Source organism: Emys orbicularis, chromosome 16 (genome assembly GCF_028017835.1).
Source record: "Emys orbicularis isolate rEmyOrb1 chromosome 16, rEmyOrb1.hap1, whole genome shotgun sequence".
In the NCBI taxonomy this organism is placed as follows: Eukaryota; Metazoa; Chordata; order Testudines; family Emydidae; genus Emys; species Emys orbicularis.
The window spans coordinates 20342679-20370097 of record NC_088698.1 but is presented as its reverse complement, the minus strand read 5'-3'; the positions used below and the strand labels follow the sequence as shown (position 1 = coordinate 20370097).

The 27419-nt window shown below is 45.7% G+C and overlaps 1 protein-coding gene across 1 annotated transcript in view; it reads left to right on the top strand.

Moving 5' to 3' along the window:
* MMP17 (matrix metallopeptidase 17) overlaps positions 1–27419 on the top strand; it is a 110274-nt gene that overhangs the window by 52884 nt on the left and 29971 nt on the right. The window contains exon 2 of the mRNA XM_065417884.1: positions 24103–24235. Coding sequence (XP_065273956.1) covers positions 24103–24235 — 133 coding nt within the window. The remainder of the gene's footprint in view (positions 1–24102; positions 24236–27419) is intronic.

Here is a 27419-nt window from a genome sequence, read left to right as displayed (position 1 = left end):
GATACCTGTAAAATCTCAGAAGTCCCAGAGAGTCATAGCTCTGTCTCAAAGCTTACCATCTGCTTGTTAACCTTGAGACAAGAAATGCTAACCTTTCAGACATCAGTCATGTGTTTCCAACAAAGCAGTGGGGCTTTCCCGCCCCCTCCCCTTGCTGGTCAATAAAAAGCATGAAGTAGTAAGGAAAAAGCCTCCACAGCAAAGATAAAAGCTTTGAGTAGGTCCACAGCCCTGCCTCAGGTTGCGACCATGTGCCACATCTCACAAGACTGGCACAGGAGAGCCAAGATAGATCCAGGTGCTAGAAAGTGGTTTTGGTAGTTCTCTAGTTGGCCCTCTTCCCTTAGGGTCTGTACCAAATCAATGCCCTGCCTGTCACTGTGCTCCTTGGGGATGCTATCTTTCACATGAGTTATACAATAGAGAGCATTCCCAATGTACTGTCTTTAAAAATCCCATGGCATATTGTACCAGTGTATGGGAGCTAAGTCTGATGCTCTAGCTAAATTTTATTTTAGGTAATTACATGAGCTTGTTAGAAAATGGAAGAAGAAGGGGCTGGTGGGAGGGGAATTGTGGGAAAAAAATCATTTCTGGTTTTCACAGCCAGTTGGGCTTTGTCAACATTTTCTGACCAGTTCTAGTAATTACATTCCATATGTCAAAACTCTCTTCTGGTTTCAACTGGCTGATTCATTCTCTTTCCTAGGCTTACCATACGTCCAGATTTCCCCGGACATGTCCGGCTTTTTGGTGCTTAAATCCCCGTCTGGAATTTTCAAAAAGCCGAACATGTCCGGGGAAATAGGGAGGCATAAACCAGGGTCCGCCCAGCCCCAGCACGATCCGCCAGGTCCGCAGCGCAGCCCAGTTGCCCCGGCTACATTGTAGCGAGCTCGGGCAGGGGAGGGGAGGCGGGGGCGCAGCCGCAGAAGGCGGCGGAGGGGCCGCTGCTGCCCCCGCAGGCCGGGCAGACCGCGCGCCCCAGCCGAGCCCGCAGGACCACGGGAGGCCGGGCCCAGACAGCGGCTCGGGCTTCCCTCGCGGGCGGGGACCCCCCAGCCACTGGGGGACCCTTCCTGCGGCCCCGTCGCCCCACGCGGCTCGGAACCCGGCACCGCGGGAGCAGTTCCAGTGGGGACAGGCCGGGGAACGTGCTCGGCGGCGGCAGGAAGGAGGCGGCGGGGAGTGCGGCATGTGCCGGGGCTGCAGGGACCCGCGCCGCCCCGGTTGCCGCTGAGCCTCCGAAGCCCCCGCCAGGCAGAGGCTGCCGGGTGAGTGGGGGAGCAGGGCAGGCGGGGGTTGCAGAGGCTGCAGGGCGAGGAGGACCAGGGCAGGCAAGGGCATAGAGGCTGCAGGGGCAGGGGGGCGCAGGGACAGGGCAGGCGGGGCGCGCAGAGGCTGCAGGGGCGGTGGGGTGGTGAGTGGGGAGCAGGGGTCACAGAGGCTGCAGGGGCGGGGGGTGCAGGGGCTGCAGGGCGAGTGGGGAGCAGGGGACACAGAGGCTGCAGGGGCGGGGGGTGCAGGGGCTGCAGGGCGAGTGGGGAGCAGGGGACACAGAGGCTGCAGGGCAAAGGGGGGTGCAGAGGCTGCAGGGCGAGTGGGGAGCAGGGGTCACAGAGGCTGCAGGGCAAGGGGAGGTGCAGGGGCTGCAGGGCGAGTGGGGAGCAGGGGTCACAGAGGCTGCAGGGGCGGGGGGGTGCAGGGGCTGCAGGGCGAGTGGGGAGCAGGGAAGCACTTAGCAACCCCCAACCAAGATCAGAGCGGGAGGGAGGAGGGGGAATGCAGGGTGCTCAGAGGAGGGGGCAGAGTTGGGGCAGGGACTTTGGGGAAGGGGTTGGAATGGGGGTGGGGAAGGGGCGGGGCCGGGGATGGGGAAGGGGCGGAGTTGAGGCAGGGCCAGGGCCCCCATGGAGTGTCCTCTTTTTTCAGTGTTGAAATATGGTAACCCTATCTTTCCAGTCCTGTCCTAGACTGTTTGCTAGCATTGCTGTGTGCCATTGAATGGATGTCACATGCCATCCAGTAGTTCTCCCTAAAAACTGCTATTGTGATTATGAATGGGAGGCAGTGAAAGGGAGTACACAAATAAGAACTTGCTTTAGAATGCCTCATTGGAAGGGTCAGTATAGTGAGACGATAAAGAAATAACAGGGATTCTAACGAGTGGCAATGGGGGATCTGGGTGTCAGCTGGATCCCACTACACAATAGGAATAAACCAGGTCCTTGGTCTATAGCTCTGGCTAATACTGCTTCTTTAAAGCCAAGTTACAAGTGTCATTACATCAGCTTGAGCAGAGTGGGATTATTATCTAGCATGAGTGGAATGTGATTGTCATGGAGAATTGCCCTGCATTACTTAAAGCACCCCAGTGAAACGGAAACTAGCAAGTTAAGAATTCCTGATTGAGTCTGGTGTAACGTGGTCTGTGCGAAGGTGAAGTGGGAAACGGAGAGATGGAGAACTGGGAGGAACCTAAGCAATGGTGGCCAGGATCTTGTAGTCTGCAAGAAGAGACCTAGAGGTCCCCCACAATACACAGATTTGTCTATTGCAGTCCTCAGGTCCTTTTCAGAGGAGGAGGGCACTAGAGAGTTGCTGCTCACTCTCTCCTGCAAGATTGAAACTTTCCATTCCTCATCAATTTGGTAAATCGGCTGTAAGTTAAGAGGTTTATATGTGAAATTGTCATGTATCCAGAGAGCAGTCAAGCTGCTGACTCGGTGAATGACCTCACCAGAGCTCACAGCTTACCCTCCAGCCACGCTCTCTGACTATGTTATTGTTGGGAAAGACTTATTGACAATCCCTTTATTTCAACACACTCAATGGAGGCAAACAGGAGACAGTGTGAAGCTGGCCTCCATTCAACTCCATCGCTTCCCATTTACCTAAGATTGATTATCTGGAGCTGAATTTGTGTACTTTCCTTATTCAGCATCCCATTCATCAGAGCTGGCAGGCAGGCCTTGCTTCAGGTGCAGATTTAACTTGGCTCCAGCTATACCAGTTCCCTATAAGGTATTCATACCCAGAAGGGCTGCACTATGCCACTTGGTTACCTTGGGGAAAATCCTGGTTCCATTGACTTAAATAAAGGCAGGAGTTCACCCCTGGAGTTTCATTTTAACACAAGAATGAACCATTTACCAGAAGCTCTTGATTTGCTCTCTTCTCCCCCGCCCCCCATCTCCCCCTCCCCCCCATGTTGTAAAATAGAGCAACACCACAAGATTGTCTAGTAACAGCAAATATTTAGAATGTTATTATCTAGCTCTCAAAGCCATGGTGAGCAAGTGCCATATCCCCATTTCTACAGATGGGAAAACAGAAGCATGGAGATGTCAATTGACTTCCCCAGCATCACACAGCAGGCCAATGAAAAGCAGGTCTCTTACTTCCCAGTCTGGTGCACTCCCCAATACTTCAGAGGCAAAGGCACCACCAAAGGGATACACAATAGAAATAAAGTAATCTGGGTGTCAGAGCAAGAGCTGGTGAGAGAATGTAAGTCTGTTTCACAGAAGGGTCTGAGTTTGGCAAGCTGGCTTGGTTCTCATTTGGAATGAAAACCGAACACTTCAACATTTTCTGCAAAACAAAAATAATTAATAATTTAAAAGTGGTTTTGGAAATGTTTTGACCTTTTTGAAACATTTCCGAGGTTCCCTGTGCTGCCTGGAGCCCTGCCTAGTGGGGGAACCCAGGTGCGAGGCAGCTCTGGGAGTTCGGTATAGGAGCTAATATAGTCCCCGAGGCAGCTGCTTGTCAAATAGGCTGGATGGCAGGGGATAAAGATCAGGGGGGCTGTCAAACATCCCTTTGTTTAGAGTCTGCTTTTTCCTGTGTATGTCACTCTCAGCTCCCCACTGGTGCTGTACCAAACGCTGCTCTTTCAGATGGAAGCAGGACTGCTTGCTTGCAGGAAGGTGGTGTGTAGATAGGTGGTTCTCCTTGACCTATTTGCTTCTTCCTTCCTGTCACTAATCTCTTTTCAGACTCCCCCTGTTTGCTTGGTACTTTCTCCCTGCCCTTTTCCCACAACTCTGCCTATGGAACAGAAAGAACCTTGGTGCTGAATGGCTTAAAACCCTTATTCCCCTTTCAGGCGCACTGATGTTATTTTCCCTCGCTTTCCTAAAGCATGGCTGTCCTGAGTCCGACACTGGGAGTTGTTTTGAGGGGACAAACCATGAAGGGTTATTCTTCAGTTTAGCTCCTAATTAGTTGGGAAAAGTTGGTTCGGACCAAACATTTGAAACATTTTGTTCTGAAAATGTCAAAATGAAATGTTTTGATTTTTTAGAATTTTTTGATTGAGTGGTTGTTGTTTTTGGATGAAACAGATACAAATTTGCAAAATGTTTCATTGTTGCCAAATCTGCATTTTTGGCCTCAAAAAAAAGAAAAGAAAAGAAAAAAGTTTCATCTGAAAACTTTCGCCCAGCTCTAATTATGAGTCTTGGATGAGGCGGAATCAGGAGTTCCTGGCTCCCACTGATCTGTTCCCCCATTTCTCTAAGAACTTGCTTCTCTCACAGGTATTTCTCTATTGACCTTCCAAACAGGCTCCGTTAGTCCTTCCCAGTAACAATCTCAGTTATCTCACCTAATAAAACTGCCCATTCATATTCCTGGAGTATCAGGGTTTTTCTGAGTCAGCAGGAAGTATCCTGAAGTGAGAAACTCCGGTTTCTAGATCATTAGAAGTAGATTTGACGGCAAATCCTAGGTTATTCCAGTCCAGTGCCTTTAGTTGTCATTTTAGAGTAAGTCTGAATCCAATTCTCCAAATGATTCTCTTGGCATTCAGGGCAAGAGACAGCAGGACTGGACAGTTGGCTTCTGGATAGTTAACAAATGGAACATGATAGAGAGCCGAAGAGGATAGCAACCCGTTCAGGTTGTTGTGGTGCACGTCTGATCCTGATAAAGAACCTTCCTAATTCTTCAAAGAAAGCGACAGTGCATCTTGACGCAACACAGATAGTTACTTTGACATTTGCAATCATGTCTGTTGAATAGAGCCTATGTCATGAAGCTGGAGGAGTAAAAACACATGGACATTTCTTTCAAAAAACAAACAAACATGGTATGAATTAAATGTATCCAATTTACCAGCTGGATTTGCTGCTCCTCAGTGCTTTTCCATGCATTCCTCTGCATTTCAAATTCTGTTTATGTAGTAACCCAAAGTACTTCTCTGTTTACTAAGTTTGATTTGTATCATCTGATCAAAAGTTAGCCTGCATCTTTGCTGAGCATAATGAACAGCCGGCAAGGTACTGCAGGGTAAATTCCTGTATACACCTGAAACAGCACAACAGCCTTCTTCAGTGGGCACACAGCACCAGCTATCAGGAATGGGAGTCATTGCCCTTATTCTCCCACTGCCACTAAAAAACTTAATTCTGGTGGAAAGGAAGGATATGGTTTTAGCAGACCACCAGCCCAAATAAAAATGTGCCTAGCTTTTATGCTTGCACTGTAAGGGTTGCAGATATAAAAAACCAGTGTGAAAGGAATTGAGGTTGAGGATTAAAGGAATGTTTGCTAGCTTGAAAGTGTAGATTAGTTCTTTTGCAGTACACTGTACTTGTCTGGGAAACTTAATCCCGATATCTGCCAGTCTCCTAGATATATATTTACATGTAATAGGTATAATAAAGTCTGGCTGTTTGTGTGGAAAGGGGAGGGATGTCCCTAGTTGTGTCTGACTGCGTGAGCACCATCTGGATATCAGGGAGGATTCAGTGTTCTTTTCTTCAGCAGAGTTTTGCAAATGTATAGGTTTCATAATCTCTTTATGTCATCATTTGGTACCTGCTGAGGGAGTGGTGATCATTTTGCATGGCTGCTCCTCTTCTCGGCCATACATGTATGGAAACAGGAGGTGGATGGGGGGGTGGGGGAATGTGCTCATTTCCTCACCAGTATTAGCTGGAGTGTCCTTCGCTGTGTAAAATCACACTCAAAGGACCTAATTCCGAGGGCATTTAACATCAATGATAATAATAGGGTTCAAAAAAGAACTAGATAAATTCATGGAGGATAGGTCCATCAATGGCTATTAGCCAGGATGGGCAGGAATGGTGTCCCTAGCCTCTGTTTGCCAGAAACTGGGAATGGGCGACGGGATGGATCACTTGATGATTATCTGTTCTGTAGGCATCTGGCATTGGCCACTGTCCCTCTGGGGCACCTAGCATTGGCCCTGTTTAGCCTGATCCTGGCCTTAACTGTAACTTCCTTGGTGCTCTAAAATCCACCACCTTCTGAGACAAAAGAAGCCCAGAGATACCTGGCAATACTGTTTGTGGGTATGTTTGGCCGGCTAGCACTTCAACTGGAGACTGACTTTGTTTTTGACAATGAAAGTTTAGCTTCTGGAGCATAAGATGTGAGAGGTGCTGGCAAGTCGTACTGGTGCATACCAGCTGAATCTAATCCCTGAATGTGCGTAGCTTTAGAACTAAAATGGGAAAAGGCCCTTGAAATGAGGGTCAGTTGAGAAGTGTTGTGGTATTGGGCACTAGGCCTTTAAGGGCTGAGCTTCCCAGACAGAGAGTTTGGGCAGGGTGCTGTGAAGCAGCACCTTAAGCACTGAGTGATCACTGACCATCACAGGTACGGGGGTTTTTTGGGTTTTTTTTTTAAACTGCCTTCAGGCAGTCCATGGGATTTGGGGACTGATTTTCCTCTCGCTTACCTGGTGTAAATCAGGAGTAACTCCTCTGAAGTCAATGGGATCACATTAGTGTAAGTCTGGGGTAAGGTGTGGAGAAGGGAGGAGAACGGGGAGGGAGGAGTAAAATGAGAAGGGGCAATAGGCTCTTTGGGACAGGGACCATCTTTTTGTTGTGTGTTTGTACAGCACCTAGCACTATGGGGGTCTAGACCCATGACTGCGGCTGCTAGCCACTACCACAGTACAAATCATAATAACGAATAACAAATGGTGGGGGGAGTGGGAAATCTGGGACAATGGAGGAGTTGAAAGTGTTAAAAAAACCAATTTTCCCTCCAACCGTTTATCAGCCCATCTTGTCTCTCTCTCTCCCCACCTGCATTTTAAATGTGAATATTTAATTTAGAACGTCCGTGTAACAACACTACTGCAGTGAGGGTGCGCTTTGTTAACTGGGTAAGGAACACATCCTGGGCTGAATAAACTGAGGTCAACGGTGGCGGTGGCTACAGGAAATGAAGGCTTCTTTGACTGGTGTTTTGCTTCCACAAAGGAAACCAAGTCGTATCTCTTTAAAACATGAGTTATTCCTCTGCTGCTTCCCACTCACTGCAGCTGTCTGTGGCTAGAGAGCGAGGGGCAGGTCAGCCTTTGGGAGCTGACTGACAGCTTATTAAATTGATACTGAGTATTTCCCTGTTGGAGATGCACTCTTAGCAAAGAGGGAAATAAAGGTTCTTCTCGCTTCTAGGAAAGAGAGAAGAAAGGGCTGAGTTACATGCAGCAGCCTGTCTCCCACCGATAGCAGGGAAAAAACAGTCCTTCCAATATCCTTTCAGCTGCTTGGTGGCAGGCAAGGAGCGTGTTAATTGAGCCTAGGGTGACCAGATGTCCTGATTTTATAGGGACAGTCCCGATTTTTGGGTCTTTTTCTTATATCGGTTCCTTTTACCCCCCACCCCCTGTCCTGATTTTATAGGGACAGTTCCGATTTTTAGATCTTTGTCTTATATAGGCTCCTTTCCTCCCCCCCTCCCCCCCCCCCTCCGCCGTCCCGATTTTTCACACTTGCTGTCTGGTCATCCTAATTGAGCTGTACTGGGGCTAATAAATAATGGAATGGCTGAAAGAGGGAGGCATCCCTTTGATCAGCAATGCAATAAGGTCAGACCTGCCTCCGCTAGCACTTAGAATCATAGAATCTCAGGGTTGGAAGGGACCTCAGGAGCTCATCTAGTCCAACCCCCTGCTCAAAGCAGGACCAATTCCCAGACTGCACTTGGGATTCCTGGGACGCTTTCTGCTAATAACACAAATAGAGCTGACTGGTCAGGTGTGAAATACCCACAAGCCTTGTCTGGAGTTGGGGTGGAGGTGACACCCACTGGTGCCCAGCCCAGCACCATTACCAACCCTTAGTGTAGACAGACAAAGCCGCAAGAAGCCAGGGTTTGCACTGGAGCAGCTTACCCCTACTTGAAACCAAGTAAGTTGTCCCGGTGCAAATCATAGCTTATAGACCGTGTTTGCACTGGCAGTACTGGTGGGTGAAATTGTGACAAATCCCCATAGCAGACAAGGCCCTTTGCATTCCAAATCCACAACTTTGAATCCTACCCAGTGTCCTTGGCTAACACTCTCCCTCTTTCTTTCTCTCCCCCCCCCCGCCCCCGCCTGCCCCTTTCCCCCTGCTCTGTTGCTTTGCGCCGATGTTGTGTAACTTTATCTAGTTTGTAAAGCCCTCAGGGGTGACAGTGTCTATAAAAAAGTACATTTATTATTATTGAAATTTGCAATTGGGGAAAAAACAAATGAAGTGCTGGTAAAAGCAAATTTTGCATTGTACTGTTCTGATGGTTTGCAGAAATCAGATACTGTGTAATTTTAATCACTCATGGGGAAAATGCAGTCTAGATTTTTTTTTCAGTGTTCTGGCTAATTTCTAAAACATTGTTTTGGGCCACAGTTAGGTCACTCCCAGTATATGATCTTATCAAGTAGTGGAGTCTTCCTTAAAACCTCAGAGAGATGTCACAGTACCAGGTGCTGATTAGTCATTGCAAATAATGTATTTGACTAATATCTCCTCCCTTTTTCCCCCGTTGGCAAATTATCCACCAACAGGTCATGATTCAAATGAATGTATTTGCAGTTGTTCTGTGGATAGTTTATGTGAACTAACATTAGCCTATGGATTATTCACAAAGTGGTTTCAAAAAGTGCTTTTTGCTCATTACTTGCACTGTATAATTGCTCAGCTGAGTCATATGGTGGTGGTGTTTCCCAGTTGAATTCCCCTTTTCCCTTCACCAGTTACCCACAGAATCAATAATCATTCCAAACTCCTATGCCAAATATAGACAGAGCTTTTCCGAAGCACCACGCGAGTCCCATGTCCAGGGTGGCTATTTCGTAGCCCTAACGTTGTGACGCTGTGGCTTTCAGCACATGGCCTTGTGAACAAAAACTCACTCGCTGTGATGTTTGCTGTTAAGAGGTTGTGAATGCCAGTGAGGCCAGTTAGTGGGGTTTTATTCACAGGAGGGCTTGCAAATGTTTTTGCGATAGTCATGTAGGTCTGGGGCCAACAAACTGGGCCTGATCCTTCATTTCATGCCCAGGAAAACTTCTGGTTCATTTGCTTGTGTTTTGGATCCTCAGTGTTACCACTTCAGTACTTAAAACTAAATGGGATGGTGCAGCTCAGAAGCACTAAGGCCTGATCCAAAAGCGGTTGAAGTCAATGGAAAGACTCCCATTGCCTTTGATGGGCTTTGGAGCAGGTCCTAGTAGAGAACACAGCACTAAGAGCTTTGAATTCATGGGTTGTACAGGATTGCCGAGTTCCCAGACACTGATTCTGTCGTAGGCATGAAGGGGCTCCTGAAAGAGAAACTCTGAGCCATCTGTGCCATATCATGCATATGCTTAAATAGCTAGGCCACATACGGGATCGTCATCAAAGCCTCTTCTGCTTAGCTAGAATGCTACTGAGTGGGGAGGCTGCTGGCATGAGGAGAAGGAAAGAACCCTGGTTTAGTTGCTGAATAGGGTAGGAGAGTGGTTCCCACCCTTTCTGAGCAATTGTATCAGCCTACCACAGCGGCACTGTGAGTGGGAGAACAGTGAACTCCGTGCCAGAGGTAAAAACCTAAGCCTCATGGACCAGGGGTTGAGAACCACTGACAAAGGATACTGAAGGGCCAGAGAAAGCTTTCCCAGCCCAGATTCTGCTGCAAAAAGGCACCTGATCTAAAAGCCTGACTCCCTCCTGGAGGAGATGTCGACTCAATAAAAGTTCAAGTAAATAAAGTTAATGAGTGATTTGCTGTGATACATCATAGACAGTTCAGCTAATTCCTAAAACTTGTTTAGTAACCAGAGCTGATGGACCTGGAACTCGTCACAGTGAGGGTGGGATGGAATAAAGATCAATACGTTTCTTCTCCTTTTGCATCTCCTTCCTTCCCCATTTATTGCAGACAAATCAGCTTTTCAGGTCCAAATTATGGATGGGCAAACTTGTTCAGAGAAAACAAAACCCCCAAACCTCACCCAGAACATGAACTGTTTTATTTATTCCCAATGTCAAGGGCTAATTAGCATTTATTTATTTTAAGATATTGATCATTTGCATGCACTGGAACTGGAAGGTAGAAAGTGTTTGGAAGTTCACTGACAAGCCTGTTCTTGTTCTCCAGCCCAATTTTGAATACTTTTAACAGTCTCCTTGAATGTAACCCTTGCGCCCACGGATCTAGAGTTTGATCCGATGTCCTTTACTGGTGAGTTCAGGGCCTGGCTCAATAAATCTGACATTGTGCTCGAGGGTGTGTGTGGGGAGGAGGGTTAAACTACAAGGTAAGTACAAACCCGTTTGACTGACTTTCAAAATGGCAGATAGGATGTGGGCCAGCCCTGTACTCCCCATTCTCAAGAAAGGAGCCCAGGCAGCAGAGAGAGAACTCGGGAGAAGGCCTGTGAGCCAGGGGCACGTCAGCAGTTCTGAGATCACCTGGAAAAGAGACGAGTGTTGATGATGTCTCGTCATTTTCAGTCTTTTTATGGTTGGGAGAGGAGTCGCTCTCTTCCCATCTTTCATTGCTGCTGCTGGAGCACCCTCTTGTCCCTGACTGCCCTAGGGGTCCCCTCCCACACGGAGTACGTGGAAGGAGATCGCACACTGGCTTGTTGATATAAATGAGGTTTGAATGAGCCTGTCAATTAACCTGAAAATTACAACGTTCAGTTACACCCCAGCCTGGCTCAGCCCTGGTGTCAGGAGGTACAGGTGCTGAGAGGTATTCCTGAGACTGGATCCAAACTCTTCTGCCAGCAGTTCCATACCATATGTTGCTATAGTAATTGCTTATTTTTTTATTGAATGGAACAATAAAGTGTTGTCTAAATCCCAGCCGATGGCATGAGTGCAAGCTGGGCTGCCAGAAGGCTACACTGATATATGTGCTGCTTCATTCTTGATGAGAGCATTAAACCCTCTATTTCCTAACAAACAGCTGCCTTTGCATGCATGAACAGGGAAAGCCAAAACTCGCTCCGTGTTTGTCATAGCGATGGATTCCAGGATATACTCTGTGACCTTTTAAAGTCATGGGCCCAGATTCTCTGTAGCATCCAGGGGAACTGTCAGGGAGCAGATTGCAACTCCCAAATTCCACCTTGGTATAAGCTAGAGCAGCCCCCAGGCTGCTGTGACTTACAGCAGCTGTCAGTGGTCCCCAAGAGACTGTCCACCAGCCTGGGGACAGCCGGAGCACAGATTGCCGTGGCCACTTCTCCTTCCCATCCCTGACATTGCCTCTTCCCTGAAGGCTGCAGAAAAGGTGGTATAGGAGCTGGCTCTATGTCTGCTAGGGGCTCTCCCAGACCGGGGAGGGTTATCTCCAACTGGAGAATGATGAGCAATGTCTACTCCCTTTCCACAGACAAGGCTAGAGAAGCTGGCCCATAGAGCCTGTCACCCAGACAAGCCTGCTAGTGAGTGAGGCTGCTGGATGAATTGTTGCTATCACGGCTTCAGGTAAGCACAGTGCAGCGGGAGCAGGGTTTTCTAAAATGATTAGCTCTGTATTATTGCCTGGTTTTATACACTTGTGATGCAAGATCAAGCATGTTTATCTGACTATTTACATAACATCCCATGACCATTTCAGTAGAATGTGTGCTGGGACTTCCTTTTAAAAAAAAAAAACCCCTAAAATGCTGGCCTAAGAAATTACCACTATGACAGCCAGCATTAGGCGTACCGAGGGCTGAGCAGACATTATCCAGTGAAACTGCTTTTTGATGGGAAATTGGGTTTTTGACTAAGCGGACTTTTTCATCGAAAGTGTCTGCTTTCTGTGGAAAATTTACTTTTTTGGAGGGGCGGGGGTCAAAATACCCAATGGCCTGAAAATCAAAATACTTAGGTTTGGGGCTGAAATTTTTCAGTATTTTGAATTTCTGCCAAAATTTAGACATTTTCTGGCTTTTGCCAAAATTTTCCACAGGGAGGAAAGAAACATTCAATCAGTTCTAGGTAATCCCCTTCCCCCCACTAAATAGTCTTCCCCCCCCTCCTCGTAATAATAATACCACCACCCTGAGCTAGCACTTCTTATCAGTAGATCTCAAAGTGCTTTACAGAGGAGGTCAGCATCATTATCCCCATTTTACAGATGGGGAAAGTAAGGCTCAGAGAAGCCCAGGGTCAATAACTCAGTAGCAGAGTCAGGAATGGAAGCCAGGTCTTCCCAGTCCAGTGCACTGCCCCCTAGGCCATACTGCCTGCCCTTTTTATGGCTGGACATTGAACTAAAAATTATAGACAAAGGCACAAAAACTTTTCCTTTCTTTGACTCATTCAAGAGAGAAAACTTCCTTCCCCCTTGTAGACCAATCCTCAGCTGACTGGGTGTGCGATGCAGGGTTTTCACCATCTGCCTAAGCACCAGGGACCGATTCTCTGTTGCCCTGCCCCTTGTGTAATCATTGACTGCAGCGCAAAGTGGCTGTAGAATGTTCCCAATTCGCAACAGTCCTGCTTTATCCCCATTTTGCACTGCTGTAAATCCCTCTTCAAGGTGCAGGGCAACGTAGAGTCAGGCCGCAGGTATTGGTCCTGCCCTCAGCAGGATGCAAGAGCTGATGGATGCAGCCCAATCCGATCATGTATGGCAAACCTTGTGTTCCAGTCCCGGCTGCCCACAGCTGCCAGCTAACAAATGAGCAATGCTTCAGTCGCTGTATTCTCCCTGCCAGTTCTTCACTGATGGGGATGTACCATGTGCAACGGCATCAAAGGATGCTGTGTTATACCACGAATGCTGGCACGGGAGCTGCTGTCTCAGAATTGTAGGTTGTGCCCTTCTGCATCACTGCTGTTGTTAACCTAATTGAATGTTGAAAAGGGAAAAAAGAAATCATTAGCAGTTGCATTAATGGCTACACAGAATTCTGCGCGCTGTGTTAGCTCGGATTAAACGGCTGTTTGGATTCAAGTGAACTCCTCCTTCAGTTCAGCAGCCGACGCAACCAAATTCCTGGTCCTAATTCAAGCTGCAGTTTCTCCTCCTAATGAATTAATCAACTGATTATGTGCAGATTGTATCCCATGAGAGAGGTGTGTCAACCTTTGGGTGAAAATTATTGGTGCTTGTGAAAAAACATTACCTCGGGAGAACGTGTCCCTTGGGAGAAACACAGCATCACACCCTTTGCTATAATTAATCGGCCTTGTTCCTAGGGTCATTTGGTCTCACAAAACTCATTTAAAAGACTTAAGAAAAATCCAAATAACTGAAAGCAATTTCCCTATAATTAAGGGTTTGGGGTTTGTTTGTTTTTTAGCTTCCACTCTATTTAACTGTAGCACTGGAGATCAAATAAATCCTGATTGGGGCATTTGTACTGGACATTTAGGTTTTTGTAGGGTTTTTTTTTTACTCCTGTTGGCCATTAATCTTTTGAAAGCAAGTATCTGCATTTTCTTCTTCTGTGTTTGAAAAGATAAGGCACTGGTAGCTTTCGGTGCCTTTTAAGGCATTTGTTTTTCATTGTCTTGTTTGCAAGTAGTTTCTTACTGAAATTTTGCTTGGGGAGAGAGAGAGCTGTATGAATAAATGATGTTTTAGTTCTCTGGCTGTTCTGAAAAGTAAAAAAAAAATATTCATTTCAGGTCAACCTGAAAATTTTCAATGAACCAAAAAGAGAAAATAAAATTAATTTAGGCTTGTTTTCTTCTCGAACTGTTGATTTTTTTAAGTAAAATTGAAGTAAAATTTGAAACAAAATGTCTTTTGGGATCAATAAATCAAAGCATTTGGTTTGGGAAATGTTGAAATGAAACCCATTTTTTCAGATTTTTTTCCTAAGTTTTTTTCCAACTGGAACAATTTGATGAATTTGACACAAATCAGTGTTTTGGCTGACTTGAATCTGCATTTTTATCTGAAAAATTTCATCCGGCTCTAAAAAGAGGGGGCAGAGTTAAGGAGATTGGAGAGTCCTAAAGTGCTACCTGTTGTTTGTTTCTTTTCCTCGTTTGGAGGAAGGCAGAAAGGGAAGGTTATGTTTCAAAGCTTTATTGAATGACATATATATTATATACACATAGAAATAGCACCATAACTGCAATGCATCAAAGGAGACTTTTATTAACTGCTTAACTGTTGCAGAGAAGAGCAAATACATCAAGCAGACACAAACTGCTGTGTTGCCAGATGTTCTTCACATCCTGATGTTCTTTTGATTTTAGTAGCATCCATTTAATGCTTTGGTGTTTACAGATGCTAGAATAAGCTACCTGTTCAAGGTATCAGCACTGGCAGGTTTTAAGAAGCTTTGGATATCTGGCTTTCAGGAGCATTGTCAAAGCAAATAAATAAATAATTCTGGGAATGAGCATCCTAGGAATGCTATTAATAAATAATGGGAACTGAGATTGGGATTGGTCATAGATATCTGCTAGTCGAGACGGAGTTTTGTTTGTGTTGCACTGGGGCAGGCTGCTGGGTTGTACTTTAAGATGCTGGTGTGGATTGTATGATTGTTTCCTGTCTTGAAAGTGAGTTCTGTTTTTCATTCTATCCCAGCAAGCAAAAATTTCTTATAAATATGATGGAGGTATGGGAGTACCTGGGTGTTCCAGTCACAAAGGTATTTTTAAAAAGTCCTGTACTCCTTGGTACTCCTTACAAAAGCAAAGCCTCTGTGATCATGTGCATGTGATACGAGTGAAAGGCAGCCTTTTCCAGGGAGTGGAATACTTATATATGTCTTGTTCCTTCCTACATATGCATACAAGGAGCTGAGTCAGCACGCACAGCAGCAGTCTGTACACACCAATGAGCCAAAGCTAAATTTGGGGATTTGTTCTAACAGCCTTGATGGTATCCCCTTTAAATGAATCAAAACAACAGGTAGCTTGGTTAATGTTTCAGTGATTCATGCAATAATTTATTAGAGGTGCTGTTTGGTAGAGCTTTTCATAAAATATTCACAAAATGAAGCGTTGAGCCGTAAAACATGTCTCGTCTCAAAGCAGGATGAGTGAAAATATCCGTATGATCCCCCAAAGAGTGATTTATCACGCAAGATTGTAAAGGTAAGTATAAATACACAGGCATATTATCTATGGGTACCTCAGCACGTATGGCAGCATGCAGAGTACAGACACTGCATGCCCAGCTAGCATGGGTATAAATAGCAGTGTAGACGTGGCTTAGGTGAATAGTGTCTGCCAGGCCTGAACCCCCTACACAGCTTTCTACATGTCCAAGAAAGGGCCTGCAAGGCTAGCACCTGGGACCATGGGCTGCTGGTGCTTCCACATCACCACTGGAAGACTCCTTTAAAGCTAGGTTCAGCAGGAAGTACCGCCCACCAGGGCCTGAGTGGCGGCTCTCACAGCCCACTGATTGGCTGATACTAGTATTTAAACTGGGAGCTAGCATGGGGTGGTGTCTGAGCAGCAACATGGACTGCCTGCCTGCTTCTGCTCCAGACCCTGCTTGCTGTAGACCTTAGACGCTGGCTTCCGCCCCTGGTTTGTCTTTGACTTTGCTATTCAATTGCTGTCTATCACCTGGTGCCCATCCCTGACTTTCTGGTGTCCTGACCTGGCTCCACTCTGACCCTGTTATCTGTCAGCCGCCTGCAACTTGGTGCCTGACCCTGACTTCCTGGCATTCTGACCCTTGACACCCTCACCTCTACATGGCTATTTCTAGCAGGGTAGAGTCCTGCCGCTTCCCTGCTGCAGTGAAAGACTGGCTGTTCCAGAACCTTTCTTCACTGCCTCCCCACCTGCCAAGGCTTTTCACTGCAGTGTGTAGCTACCGGGGTAGTGCCTGTAGTCTATGCTGCTGTAAGTGCAGACACAGCTGATGTGTAATGTGTATTGTTCAGAGGGTTTCCCCAAGTGCTTTGCAGGCAGCATATGTACAAGCATCATTTCACACACCTTCATCTTGAAAAGAACCTACTTCTGCGGTGGAAGTTGGCAACTGTTTAGCAACTGCACTGTAGTCACATGTAAAAGCTTAGGACAGGAAGTGAAAAAACAATCCCGTGTCCAACTCAAGCTGCAGATAATCTCTCCCGAGAGCTTTTAAACACAATGTGACAAAGGGTAGGAGCATTACTTGGTCCTTAATGTGCAAGGACTTAAATTCAAGGGAGTGTCCGCTTCTTCCCTTCCCACCCCGCAGCTGTGCTCAGGGGAAGAACTATACACGGTAGAGGGCAAGGGTCTTGTGCTTAAGACACTGGAGTAGTACTCAGGCAACCTTTGTTCTGTTGCAAATGTCCTGTCTGATATTGGCTAATTTCCTTCTCCCTGAATTAAGTCCCTACCTATGCAATGAGGATAATAATACTTCTCATCAGTTTACATGGACTGTAAGCTCCTCAGGTCAGAGGTTGGCTTTTACCATGTGTTTCTAGAGCACCAAGCACAATGGGACCCTGACTTTGGTCAAGTCCTCTTGGCGTTATTGTAATCATCATCCTACAAGAGGCTGCTTAGGAGACAGAACGGAGAGAAGGTCGGATTCATGATGCAGAGGAACCTTGGGGTGGGGGAAGGAGATTTTTTTGTTTACTTTTCTGGTTACGCTGGATTGTAATGGCCACCCTCTGACCCTCAAGGATCAATCACAAAACCGAGCAAAACCTTTTTGGGGGCTGTTATGGATGAAATCATCCATAAAACAATAATAATCTTTACATCTGTTTCAAAATGAAGCATCTAATTGTGCTGCAGAGCAGAAGGTAAAAATAAAACTAAAGTATACAAGAAATGGAAGTGCAGTTCTAACCTGGACATTGACTCTACCAAGGGCATTGTGAAGTTTCATGTTTACTGGGATCGTCTTTTTGTTCTCTGGTTGCACATGCCCTGGCACAATGGGGTCCTGCTCCATGACTGGGGCTCCTATGCTAAACATATAATAATATTGTCTGTCCTTCCAGATCAAATCAGTTTACAAGTAAAAGGATCTGAGAGTCAAGCAGGGTGTTTTCCTGCCTTGTACATTGAAAAAAAAATTCCTGCAGTTGGAGCTTTGTTGATAAGCATAAACCAGGCTCTGCTCCATCTGACTCTCCAACATCTGTGCTGATTCTGCCGAACCAACAGAAATAAAAAGTAATGAAAGCTTATTTTTAGTTAGTAAAATGAGTGGTTCAGACCCTGGGAACATCCTGGATGCACCCAGGGATCTGTGGAGTAACCATAGTCACATTGTTAATATAGTGAGTCACCTTTCCAAAAAACCCTGCATTTTAAACTGCGGTTGCTTTAAAACATCTTTCAGTAATGTATTGGTCACCAACCACAGCAGGATATGTAGGGGAAGAATACATTAAATCAAGCCAGTTAAAAATTATAGCATTTTCCTCCACCCTCAAAAAACATACTGAACCTATTGCCATAGAAGTGCTTTATTAAACTGTATCCCAGCAGGAACTGGTATAAAAGATGACACTTCTAAACCAAAAACTAAATCCTGATTCTAATGAAGTTCTGTGCTCTGCAGAGGATGGGGAAACGTTCACCTATAAATAAGCGAAGGCTGAAAAACACAGAGGAGGAATTAAAATAAGGGTTCTGCCTTAATTCCATCTTAATTAAAGGTCTGCTGTCAAATAAATTTTTAAATATAATGTAGCCTCTCTCACCCCTGCTCCTCATTGTTTATAATGTACCCTTCACCTCTTTCCCAATTAATCCCATATTTCCCAATTTGAGGGAAGCATATTTTGTCCTTGCTCCCGGAGACAGTAATAACTGAGCAGAGTGAGGGTGATCGCATTGTGGCAGTGACAGCTGGCTGGGTAGCTGGGATCAATCAGAAAACAGATTGGGATTGTTTAGATAGTTGCTCTTAAGATTTTACAACGGTCTCTCTCTCTATGTATGTACAGCACCTTGCACAACAGACCCTCGGTCTCAGGGGATGCCTATGCTGCAATGATTGCAGCTCAGGGAGGCATACCTGTGCTAGCTTTAATCTAGCCAGCACAGGTACTAGTAGCAGTGAAGCCCTGGTAGCACTCCCTTCAGCACAGGCTGCAGCAAGGCCGCCTAGAACAGTGGGTAATCACTCAGGCAGCTAGTCAGGGCTGAAGGCCACGTGGCTGCGGCTTCACTGCTACCAGGACCTGAGCAAAAGCTAGCTTGATGATGTCTGTACCAGCTGCAAACGCACACCCCTCCCAACACACAATGCAGTACAGACATACCCTCAGTCGGGGGCCCTGGGCTCTACTCTAAAAAACAAATAATTCCCATTGATCTCCACCATTTCTTTTTCTACTGGTTAATATAAGACCCGTCCTCTCTCCTGCCTGGAATCTTAATCCCCTGTCTCAAGGATTTAAAATGTTTTGATATCCTGCCTCCCCGCCTTAGACCCAGCCTTGCTCCAGCAGTTCCCCTGCTGGGTGGAATGTGATTCCCGGCTCCATCCTGGGGATGGCTAGGGAGCCAGTACAATGTTTCATCAATAAACACAATGCCTCCATTTTGAAGGGAAGTCTCCATGCCAGTCGTCTGCTCAGCACCGAACAGCCAGGGGCCCACAGCTGTGTTTATCAACCACAATAGAAGTTAGGGTTCGGCTGAGCGAAAACGTCTTTTGACATTACACAGTGCCACACAGGCACTTGTTTCTTTTCTTTTCTTTTCTTTTCTTTTCTTTTCTTTTCTTTTCTTTTCTTTTCCAAGCTTGAAAACAGTGGCAGAGTCTTTAAATCTTTTATCAGCAATGAAGCTGGATCATCTGGATTCTTTTCCATTTGTTCCCCCGAACGTCTTTTTGTCTGTCTATGTAAACTCTTGGAACCAGGGGGAAAGATTCTCCCTGGGTAGTGACAGCTTTGAAAATGAATGGGGTGCACTATTTATTATTGGCATTATAGTACCTGGGGCTCTTGTGCTAGGTGCTGTACTTACACACAGTAAGAGACCGTCACTGCTCAGAAGAGTTTAGAGTCTAGACAAAACGTGGAAGACAAGGAATTGCAATTATGCCCCTTTTACAGATAAAGAAATGAGACAGACAGAGAGACAGCATAAATGATTTGCTCACACTCGCACAGAGAAGTTTTTCTAGTGCTTGGAACCGAACCCAAATCTCCTGAGTCCTAGCCCAAGATCTTTATATAACAAAGCCACCTTCCTCTCTTAGCCAGTGAAGTGTTAGTTATGCTCTTCTCGTGTCATCTTGGAGCAGATGGTGGGGTCAGTTGCAGAGCTGGTTGGGAATTTTTCAAGAAAATATTTTTTCATCAAAGGATGTCAATTAGTTGAAACTGAAACTTTTAGTGGGAAAGAGTTGGTGTCAGTGAAGTTCTCAACTTGAAAATGTTTTTGAATAAAAACTTCAGGTTTTCAGAACATGCCGTTTTGGCATTTTTGACATGAAAAAAATCCAATTTTCCACTTTGAGACAACTCTTTGTTTTGAAATAAGCTAACGAAATTAAAATAAAACATTGCAAAAGTATTGAAATGTTTTGACCCGAACTTATTCTTTTGGAGGTGTGTTTTGTTTTGTTGGTTAGAAAACATTTTTGAGCTTTTGAATTTTTGTCCCAATTCAGGACAAATCTCAAAAAATCTTTGAGGAAGGGAAAATAGTTTCCCACCCACTTCTATTCAATTGTCATTTTCTCCAAATCCAGTTTCTCTTCCCCTAGCCTAGACAAATTAAGAACAGCGAGGGAGGGAGAAGTTACATCTTCTGTTTGAAGAGATGGTGGCATCCATCCTTGGCAAGGGCATCTCAAGCATGAATCACTGTAGGATGCTGCACACCATACTTGGTATAGAGCAGCTGGGGACAGGAAAACTAGTAGCATGGATTGTCCTTAAATCTAGAATGAAATAATCTAGATTGAGCATTGTGAGTAAGCCCTGAGAAAGTCATTGGTGGGTCTGCCACTCTTTAGGCAAAGCAGCAATAGGGCGTTTTTAGCTGCAGAGAGCTCCCACCATTGTCCTAAATGTTTTGAAGCGCAAGATGATATACTCTTTTTTAAAAAGATGAATAAAGTACAGTTATTGGTATGGCTAAATCACTGAAGGCTTCCCCTGGACTGATCCCCTTCTCCAGCTCTTTCACCCACATCTACAAAGTTCTGTGCCCTTTTCTTTGCCTTTTGTCTTCCAGTGCATTCTCCAGGAGGGCAACAGGGAAGCTGATTTAGTTAGGTCTACAGTGTACAAAAGGTTCTGCTACAACTAGAGGATAAATGATACTGTCTCCATGGCTGTGGAGGAAACCAAATTAAACCCCACGGTCCCTGGCAGTCGACGGGCTGACGTTGGGCTCCATGTCACAGGCGATTTCTCAGGAGCAATTTGTGTAGCTAATTGCTGTCACCAATGTTTTTCCGATGCAAAGGGACAAATAAAGCAGCAGGAGGAAACACTGATGACAGCATTCAGCCCGGCTTTCAGACCACACTTCCCAGCAGATGGGCTAAGAGTTAAGTCTCTCTCACTGTGGTCTTTGGTAGCTAATATGTTCCTAGCAGTTGAGTTACTGAATCTGGGAGCTACATTTAAACAATGTGAAAAAGCAGCATAAGCAATTTTCCCTATTCTAATACTGTGCAATCGCGCTAAAATGAGCCAACCATGTACGAGGGCAAGGAGACAACTAACTAGCCAGAGAGAGACTAGGAACCAGAGGCCTGGCTCTTTGAAAGAAATGGCTGATTTTGCTCTCATAGCAAGCATAAGAAAACCTACAAGGGAGTTGTGTAAGTGTGAGCCCACTTAACCCAGTGCATCAATAGGGGCTTGAGAACTCTCTGTCCTTGAAGGGTGTTGGGAAACGGGGCAGTCAAGCATCAGTGATAAGCAGAAATTGACTCACAGCATTAATCTTACCAAAATAAGTTAATGGTGTATTGACCAAGGTAAAAGCCTAAATCAATGTCAGTTCTTATTGGCGTGGTAGATCAATATGTCTTTTGATACTGATAAAAAACACAGGAGTCATGTATTCGCAGTAATATAAAGTTCTTCTCTGCAGCTCCTTCTGCATTGACTGGAGACAAGAATGGGAGTAAATGGAAGGCCGCCTTGGAGATGATCAGGCACTGGGCAGAGAGGTGGTGGTTAGGTTTCTTATGGGCCATACTACTCTAGATTATAAAAAATATATGTGCTTGACTCTAAATACATACACTGAGGTCATTGGCAGAGAGGTGGCTAAACATGGGGGGAGAGAGGTGGGCGTAAACCCATCCACCGTTCCTCTTAAATAAATAAAAATCAGGACTGTCCTCTGAAAATCATGGGCAACTCTGAATGGTTTCGTTCTCCTCCACTGAACAAAGATTGACTTTTTCCTGTGCAGCAAGAGCCAGCGTAGCTGCCACTCATTTATACACTGTTCAGTCTGTGCCCCGTTATTACCAGCAATTCTCATAGCAAGAATGCGGCACAGCTTTGAGAATCGAGTTTTTACATACAAGCTTGCAGTAGAGGGCTCGTTCATTGCTTCTTGGCATGTGGCACTAAACTGGTGGCTCTTGGTTTGGTTTTAGTTATTTCTTGGCAATGAGATGGAAGATATTTGGTTTTCTTTAAGAGCATTTAGTGTTCCTGCAAGATGCCGGAATGGCAACTCTGACGTATTCTTTTTGTCCTCCCAATAGGAACAGTATGCACAGCCGCCCTGCCAGTGGGCTTTACCCTGCGCTAAAGGTAGCGGCTGAGAGGGGAAAGACAATTTTCATGGACCATTCAGTTCTTGGTCTCTCTGCTGATCTTGCCAATAACAGGGGAATTATAGCTGTAATGGAAAGTTCTTCATTAAGAGCCTGACGCAAAGCCCATTGGAGTCAATGGGGGACTTTTCACTGACTTTGGCTCAGGCCCTCGGGAATGTACGAAAACTCCCAAATTTATTTTGCATAGGTGACCAAAGAACCAACCACTTCTGGTCAGGAGAAGGGTTGAACAAGTAGCCTAGACTTGAAAGCTCCCTGTGCCATTATCAATGGGATATTATATTTTTAAAAGGGTTTTTTTTAAGTTTATATGTATATATACACACACAAAGGCCATTGGTCTCCTGGAAATGGCCATTTTAGTGTGGGTCAAATTATTTTTGGCCTAAATCTGTTGAACAGTTTCCCATTCTGTGGCTCTTGATGCCTCAGAAGAAATAATATATGGAGATATACCTATCTCATAGAACTGGAAGGAACCCTGAAAGGTCATTGAGTCCAGCCCCCTGCCTTTACTAGCAGGACCAAGTACTGATTTTTTGCCCTAGATCCCTAAGTGGCCCCCTCAAGGATTGAACTCACAACCCTGGGTTTAGCAGGCCAATGCTCAAACCACTGAGCTAGCCTTCCCCCCTGTTTATAAACTGTGCTGCTCATATCTCACTTTGGTGACATTCTTGTTCATGTTGCCTGTCAGCTGATTAGGAGAGTTGAAGAGAAGCTCTTTCAGTGTGTGTGACAGGAATGTTTCCCTGGAAGCCCGTTGAAATTTTGTGTCTTCCTGAGTTTCCTCTGTTTAAACTTTGGGCTCATCTGCTGGGGGTCTTGGGTGATTGCGGCTACTCTGAGAGCTGCCTGGAAATTTAGCTAATTGGTAATCATTTCATAAATTGCCACCTGGTTCCTATTAAGGAGCCTGATCCAACTCCTACTCAAGCCACTGGAAAGACTCCCATTGACTTTAATGAGAGTTGGGTTGGACCCTAAATCAGATGATGGTGAAGATGAGATATAAAACCACGTGAGCCTCTAATCTCTCTTCAGTGGAACTCACCAGCTTTGGTTTGCTTGAGTCTCAGTGAACCGCAGTGGCTGGTTTGCTTTTCATGGTTTTAGTGATTTGAGGTTCCAAAACTCATCACGAAACTCGAAACAAAACAATGCAAACCCAAGTGAAGTGCATCGAATCCAAAAACACTGGGCTGTCTCCACCCCACCCGTGGCTCCCTAGCACCTCCCCACCTGCAGACATTTTCAGGGAGCAGATGAAGGCCCCTGTGCCCATCTTCAATCACTGGAGCCATGCCGTCTCTGCATCTGCAGTGTTTGGGGCACTAGCCTGCCACTCCCCAAACCCCCAAGATATCTTGCTTGGATGAACTGTCCGTTCCAGGTCCCACTGCTGCCTCTCCACTTTCAATCTACCTCTTTCCTAGGCTTGAGATGTTCCCTGAGTGCCCTCATGGTAAGAAAGCCCCGGTTTCCTGGTTATCAGGCAGTGTTTTCTGGGATGTCTCGGGCCCAAGACTAGAATAAGTCAGTAACAAGAAGGCACAAGTCCCAGTGGAGTAACTGAGGCCCTGTTGCTAAAGGAAGGGTGAGTAGGCAGGCAGGCAGAAGTTTTACCCTGAGGATGTGGAGAGGAATGGGTCTACCTTGCCAATTCCAGCACCATCCAAACACTGTAGAGGAGAGGGTGGGACCCCAGGGAACCTAACTCCTGCCCCAAAGTCAGAACTATGTAGAGATGAAAAGCGGGTGAGTTCTATTTCGCTCTTTGTTATTCAGCTCCCTTAATCCTCAGCAAGTCTCCCCACAAACAGGTCTCTGCTAACAACCAACAGTCCAAAGGGAGACTAAAAGATAGCTGCATAGGCCCATGTTTTATAACTGCTGTTGCCATGATCAAAGATAGCTTGCAGCCGGATGGGAAAATTAAATGTCAACATTGGAATGCATGAAGGTCACTGGATTCCATTACTTAAGTAATGTATACAGATCCATTCTGACACATTCATTTGTTAACACGGACCACAAAGCTCAATGAGGAACTCAGGTGTAGACATGTAAATGGGAAAGACTTCTCCATGCGGAACCGATGGGACCTTCAGACCCTGTCATTCTATCTTCTTTTATTTCCCCCTTCTCCTTGTTTTACAGGACTGGCTGACTAAATTTGGCTACCTGCCTCCTCCAGGCCCTGTCACAGGACAACTGCAGACCCAGGAAGAGCTTGCAAAAGCCATCACAGCCATGCAGCAGTTTGGAGGCCTAGAAGCAACAGGGATACTAGGTCAGTCGAAAACAAGCACTTTCTTCTTCTGTTTCATTTTGATGATCAGCTGCAGAGATGTCTCTTAATAAGATTGGGGAGGGAGGTGCGTTCTCCTATACCACTGAGCCTGCAGAAGGATGACTGTGCCGGTCCCAGGAAGATCTGATGTGAGTGCAACAACGTACGGCCCAGTTTGCAGTTATAAGGAGTAATTACATGGCTCAGGTGCTTTGTTGCCTTGCGTTTTCAACAACCTGCGGCGGGCAATTATTTCACTAGGCCCCCACATGCCCACGGGGTTCTCATTGTGCTCAGAATAGCTCTTGATGTGTTTAAAAAAAGGAGAGAAACCATCAGAACTGCTGGGTTGGTTGGGTTTTTTGAATCATTGATTACATCATCCAATTGAGGAAAAAAGAGCTAATTAATCACCCAGATCCGTATATTGAACTATTCTATTGTTATCCTTCTTTTTGACAAAGAGGGGTGGGGGTGGAAAGATTGTTTCTAAAAGACCGACTCCCGGCTGTTCTTTTTGTCTTTTTCTCCTGCTCATTATACTGGTTTGCATTGAATTATTTTTGAAGACCGCTAGGTTTTTTGGCTTTTCTCTTTGCTAAGAAAGCCAGAGCTATTGTCAGGCTCTCAGCCACAGCAGTTTGCAGCTGCAGAAGGATGGGCTCATGGCTTAACCACAGGGTTTAGGGGTTTGGGATTCTATTCCTGGCGACTCTCTGTGTGACTGGAGGCAAGTCCTTAACCTCTTTGCGCCTCGGTTTCCCTTTCGGTGACATTGGATTCATTAATGCTTGTGAAGTGAGAGCCTCAGAAGGAAGGAATTATAGAATTATGAAAGATTACTGTTGTTGTTGTTGTTGTTGTTTAGATCCTGTGACGCTGAGCGCTCCTGTGTATCCTAGTGTTCCTCCGCCTCTTCAAGAAAAGTAGTTGCTCTAGTTAAAAACATAACAAGTCAATTATTTTCTTGCCTTATTTATTCCCACCCAAAGCAGTTCAGAGTCTTACCATTAGGTTCACCACACCTGAGCCCTCCAATAGACTTCTCCCTGAGCTCCAGGGATGGGATCTAGGAAACTGATCCAGCTCCTGTTGAAGTCAATGAAACGACTCCCTTGGAGTTCCGTGGGAGTTGGAACTGACCCCCGAATTGCAAGTTTCTTCCTGGCCTGTTGGCCTCATGCACTGCTGTGGAGTTGTCCAACCCTTTGCAAGTCCAGGTTGGCTGAACCCCACTCTTGCAATGTTGGGACTGGGTCAAGTGCATTCCCGTCCCGACGGTTCAATCAGCCCCACGAGGAATTAGCAGTAGGTGAGCATCAAATGATTCCATGGTGAAGTTTGGTCGACATAAGCACACACAAGACCGGGGCTGGGATTTTCAAAGTCGGTTCTGCTTTTCTCTGAATCTGAGAAGATTTGTTAGGGACAAGCAAACAGTTGTTTTCATTTTAAAAAGGAGGGGGGAAAGTATCATCGTAACCCTCCTAAAGTCTCCTTGTCTCTCCCTGCCTGGCCACAGTTCTTACGCATAGAAACAACCTGCTGTAGTGAGGTCAGTTTGCTTTCACTGCCTTTATTTAGGAGAGAGTTAGCGAGAACCTGCTAATTAGCAGGCTCTCCTCCTTTGCCAAGTCCAGGCTGTGGCTTGGCAGCTCTCGGCAAGTCCTTCTCTGAGCAGCTGCTTCCCATGTCATTTAAACAGCTCTCTGTCCACGTTTCTTATCAGCTCATCACTGAGATGCTTGCTTTCCATTTTTAATTAAATACATGAAATTATCTTTCTTTCACATCTTATCAGAAACACCGAGAGGCCCAGGAGCAAGGTGGATTTCTTGGTTTGGGGTTTTTGTGTGTGTGTGAAATTATGAGCATAGTTTAAAATGGACTTCACCGTCTTTTCCTTGTGAATTGGGGGTTTGTGTTTTGGGATTTTTGTTTTAAATAAAAATATTTAATTTCCCTTTTTTTAGAATAAAAGTGTAAGGCCAGATCTGTAAATTGTTGCGTCCACAGAGTCCTGCTGGTTGTGGAGCCAGCCCTTTACAATTTTATTCCATTCCTAATAAAGAAACTTACTAATGAAGAAAAGAATATTAGTATCTTGCAAATCAATTTCCAGTCTAACATGACTATGGTATATTTGTATGCAAATACTACCCTGCTTTGCCAGGGGAGTGGTGGGAATCCAGATTAAAGAAGAGACTAAGGGCACGTCTACACAAATCAGCAATGTGCTCTACGGCGGTGTGATTTCTAAAATGCACTGAAGTGTTGAGCACTAATTGGTCCACGTAGACCGTGCAGGTGTGAACTAAAAGTTCCCTGGTGCACTTTAACGTGGGAAGAAATGTGCTGTCATCATTCTACCCTGGTGCCATTTGCCAAAGGGCGTGCATTATGAACAGGGCACCAGGGACGACAAGGCTCTTGGTTTCCTATTTCCCATCTTTTAAAATAGTACATAGCCAGTGTTAAGGCCAGGCCTAACCCATGCATTCAAAGAGGCCTCGCATTCCCGATACTTTCTTGTACCTTGCTTGCTAACTGCCTTGCTAACAACTTGGCTCCCCCCATAGGTGATTCTTGGGAAAGATAAACCGGCCCTGCAACAGCATTTTTGCTCCAGTTGTGTCATTTTGGAAAATGAGACTTTGTCCTTATTTTGGGACTTGTTAATGATTACTGCTATCCTGTTTTGGGGGGCAGGGGTTTAATAGCCATAGCATAATAGCAATGCAATCCGCTCCATGACTGGGAACGTTCAGTGTCAGCACACACAACTATTCCAGCGTGTGCGTGTGTGGAGGTGGGGCATGGCCTCAGCTGCATAGCTGTTCCTAATCAACGATGAAGAACCTTGTTAATATCAGCAATCCCCCTGCGAGACACATCCCCTCGTCCCTGCTGCCCAGGCCGCGTACGGCACCAGATCGATTGGTGGAGGGGTAGAAAATGGCACCCAGTGCGCCGTAGAAGATCTAGAAGAAGAGTCATCCGTGCTATTTTCCCCATATAGTTTCTTTAGGCAAGGGAGATATTTCCCACTCCCTAACCCAGCCCTGGTTGCTGGGCATTTCCAATCGTGTTAAAAGTTACAGTCCGGATCAATACAGTTTTAAAAGCCTACGGCTCTGTCGACAGCCCTGTGGTGAGCAGAGTGAATGCCGATACCGGTGAGATG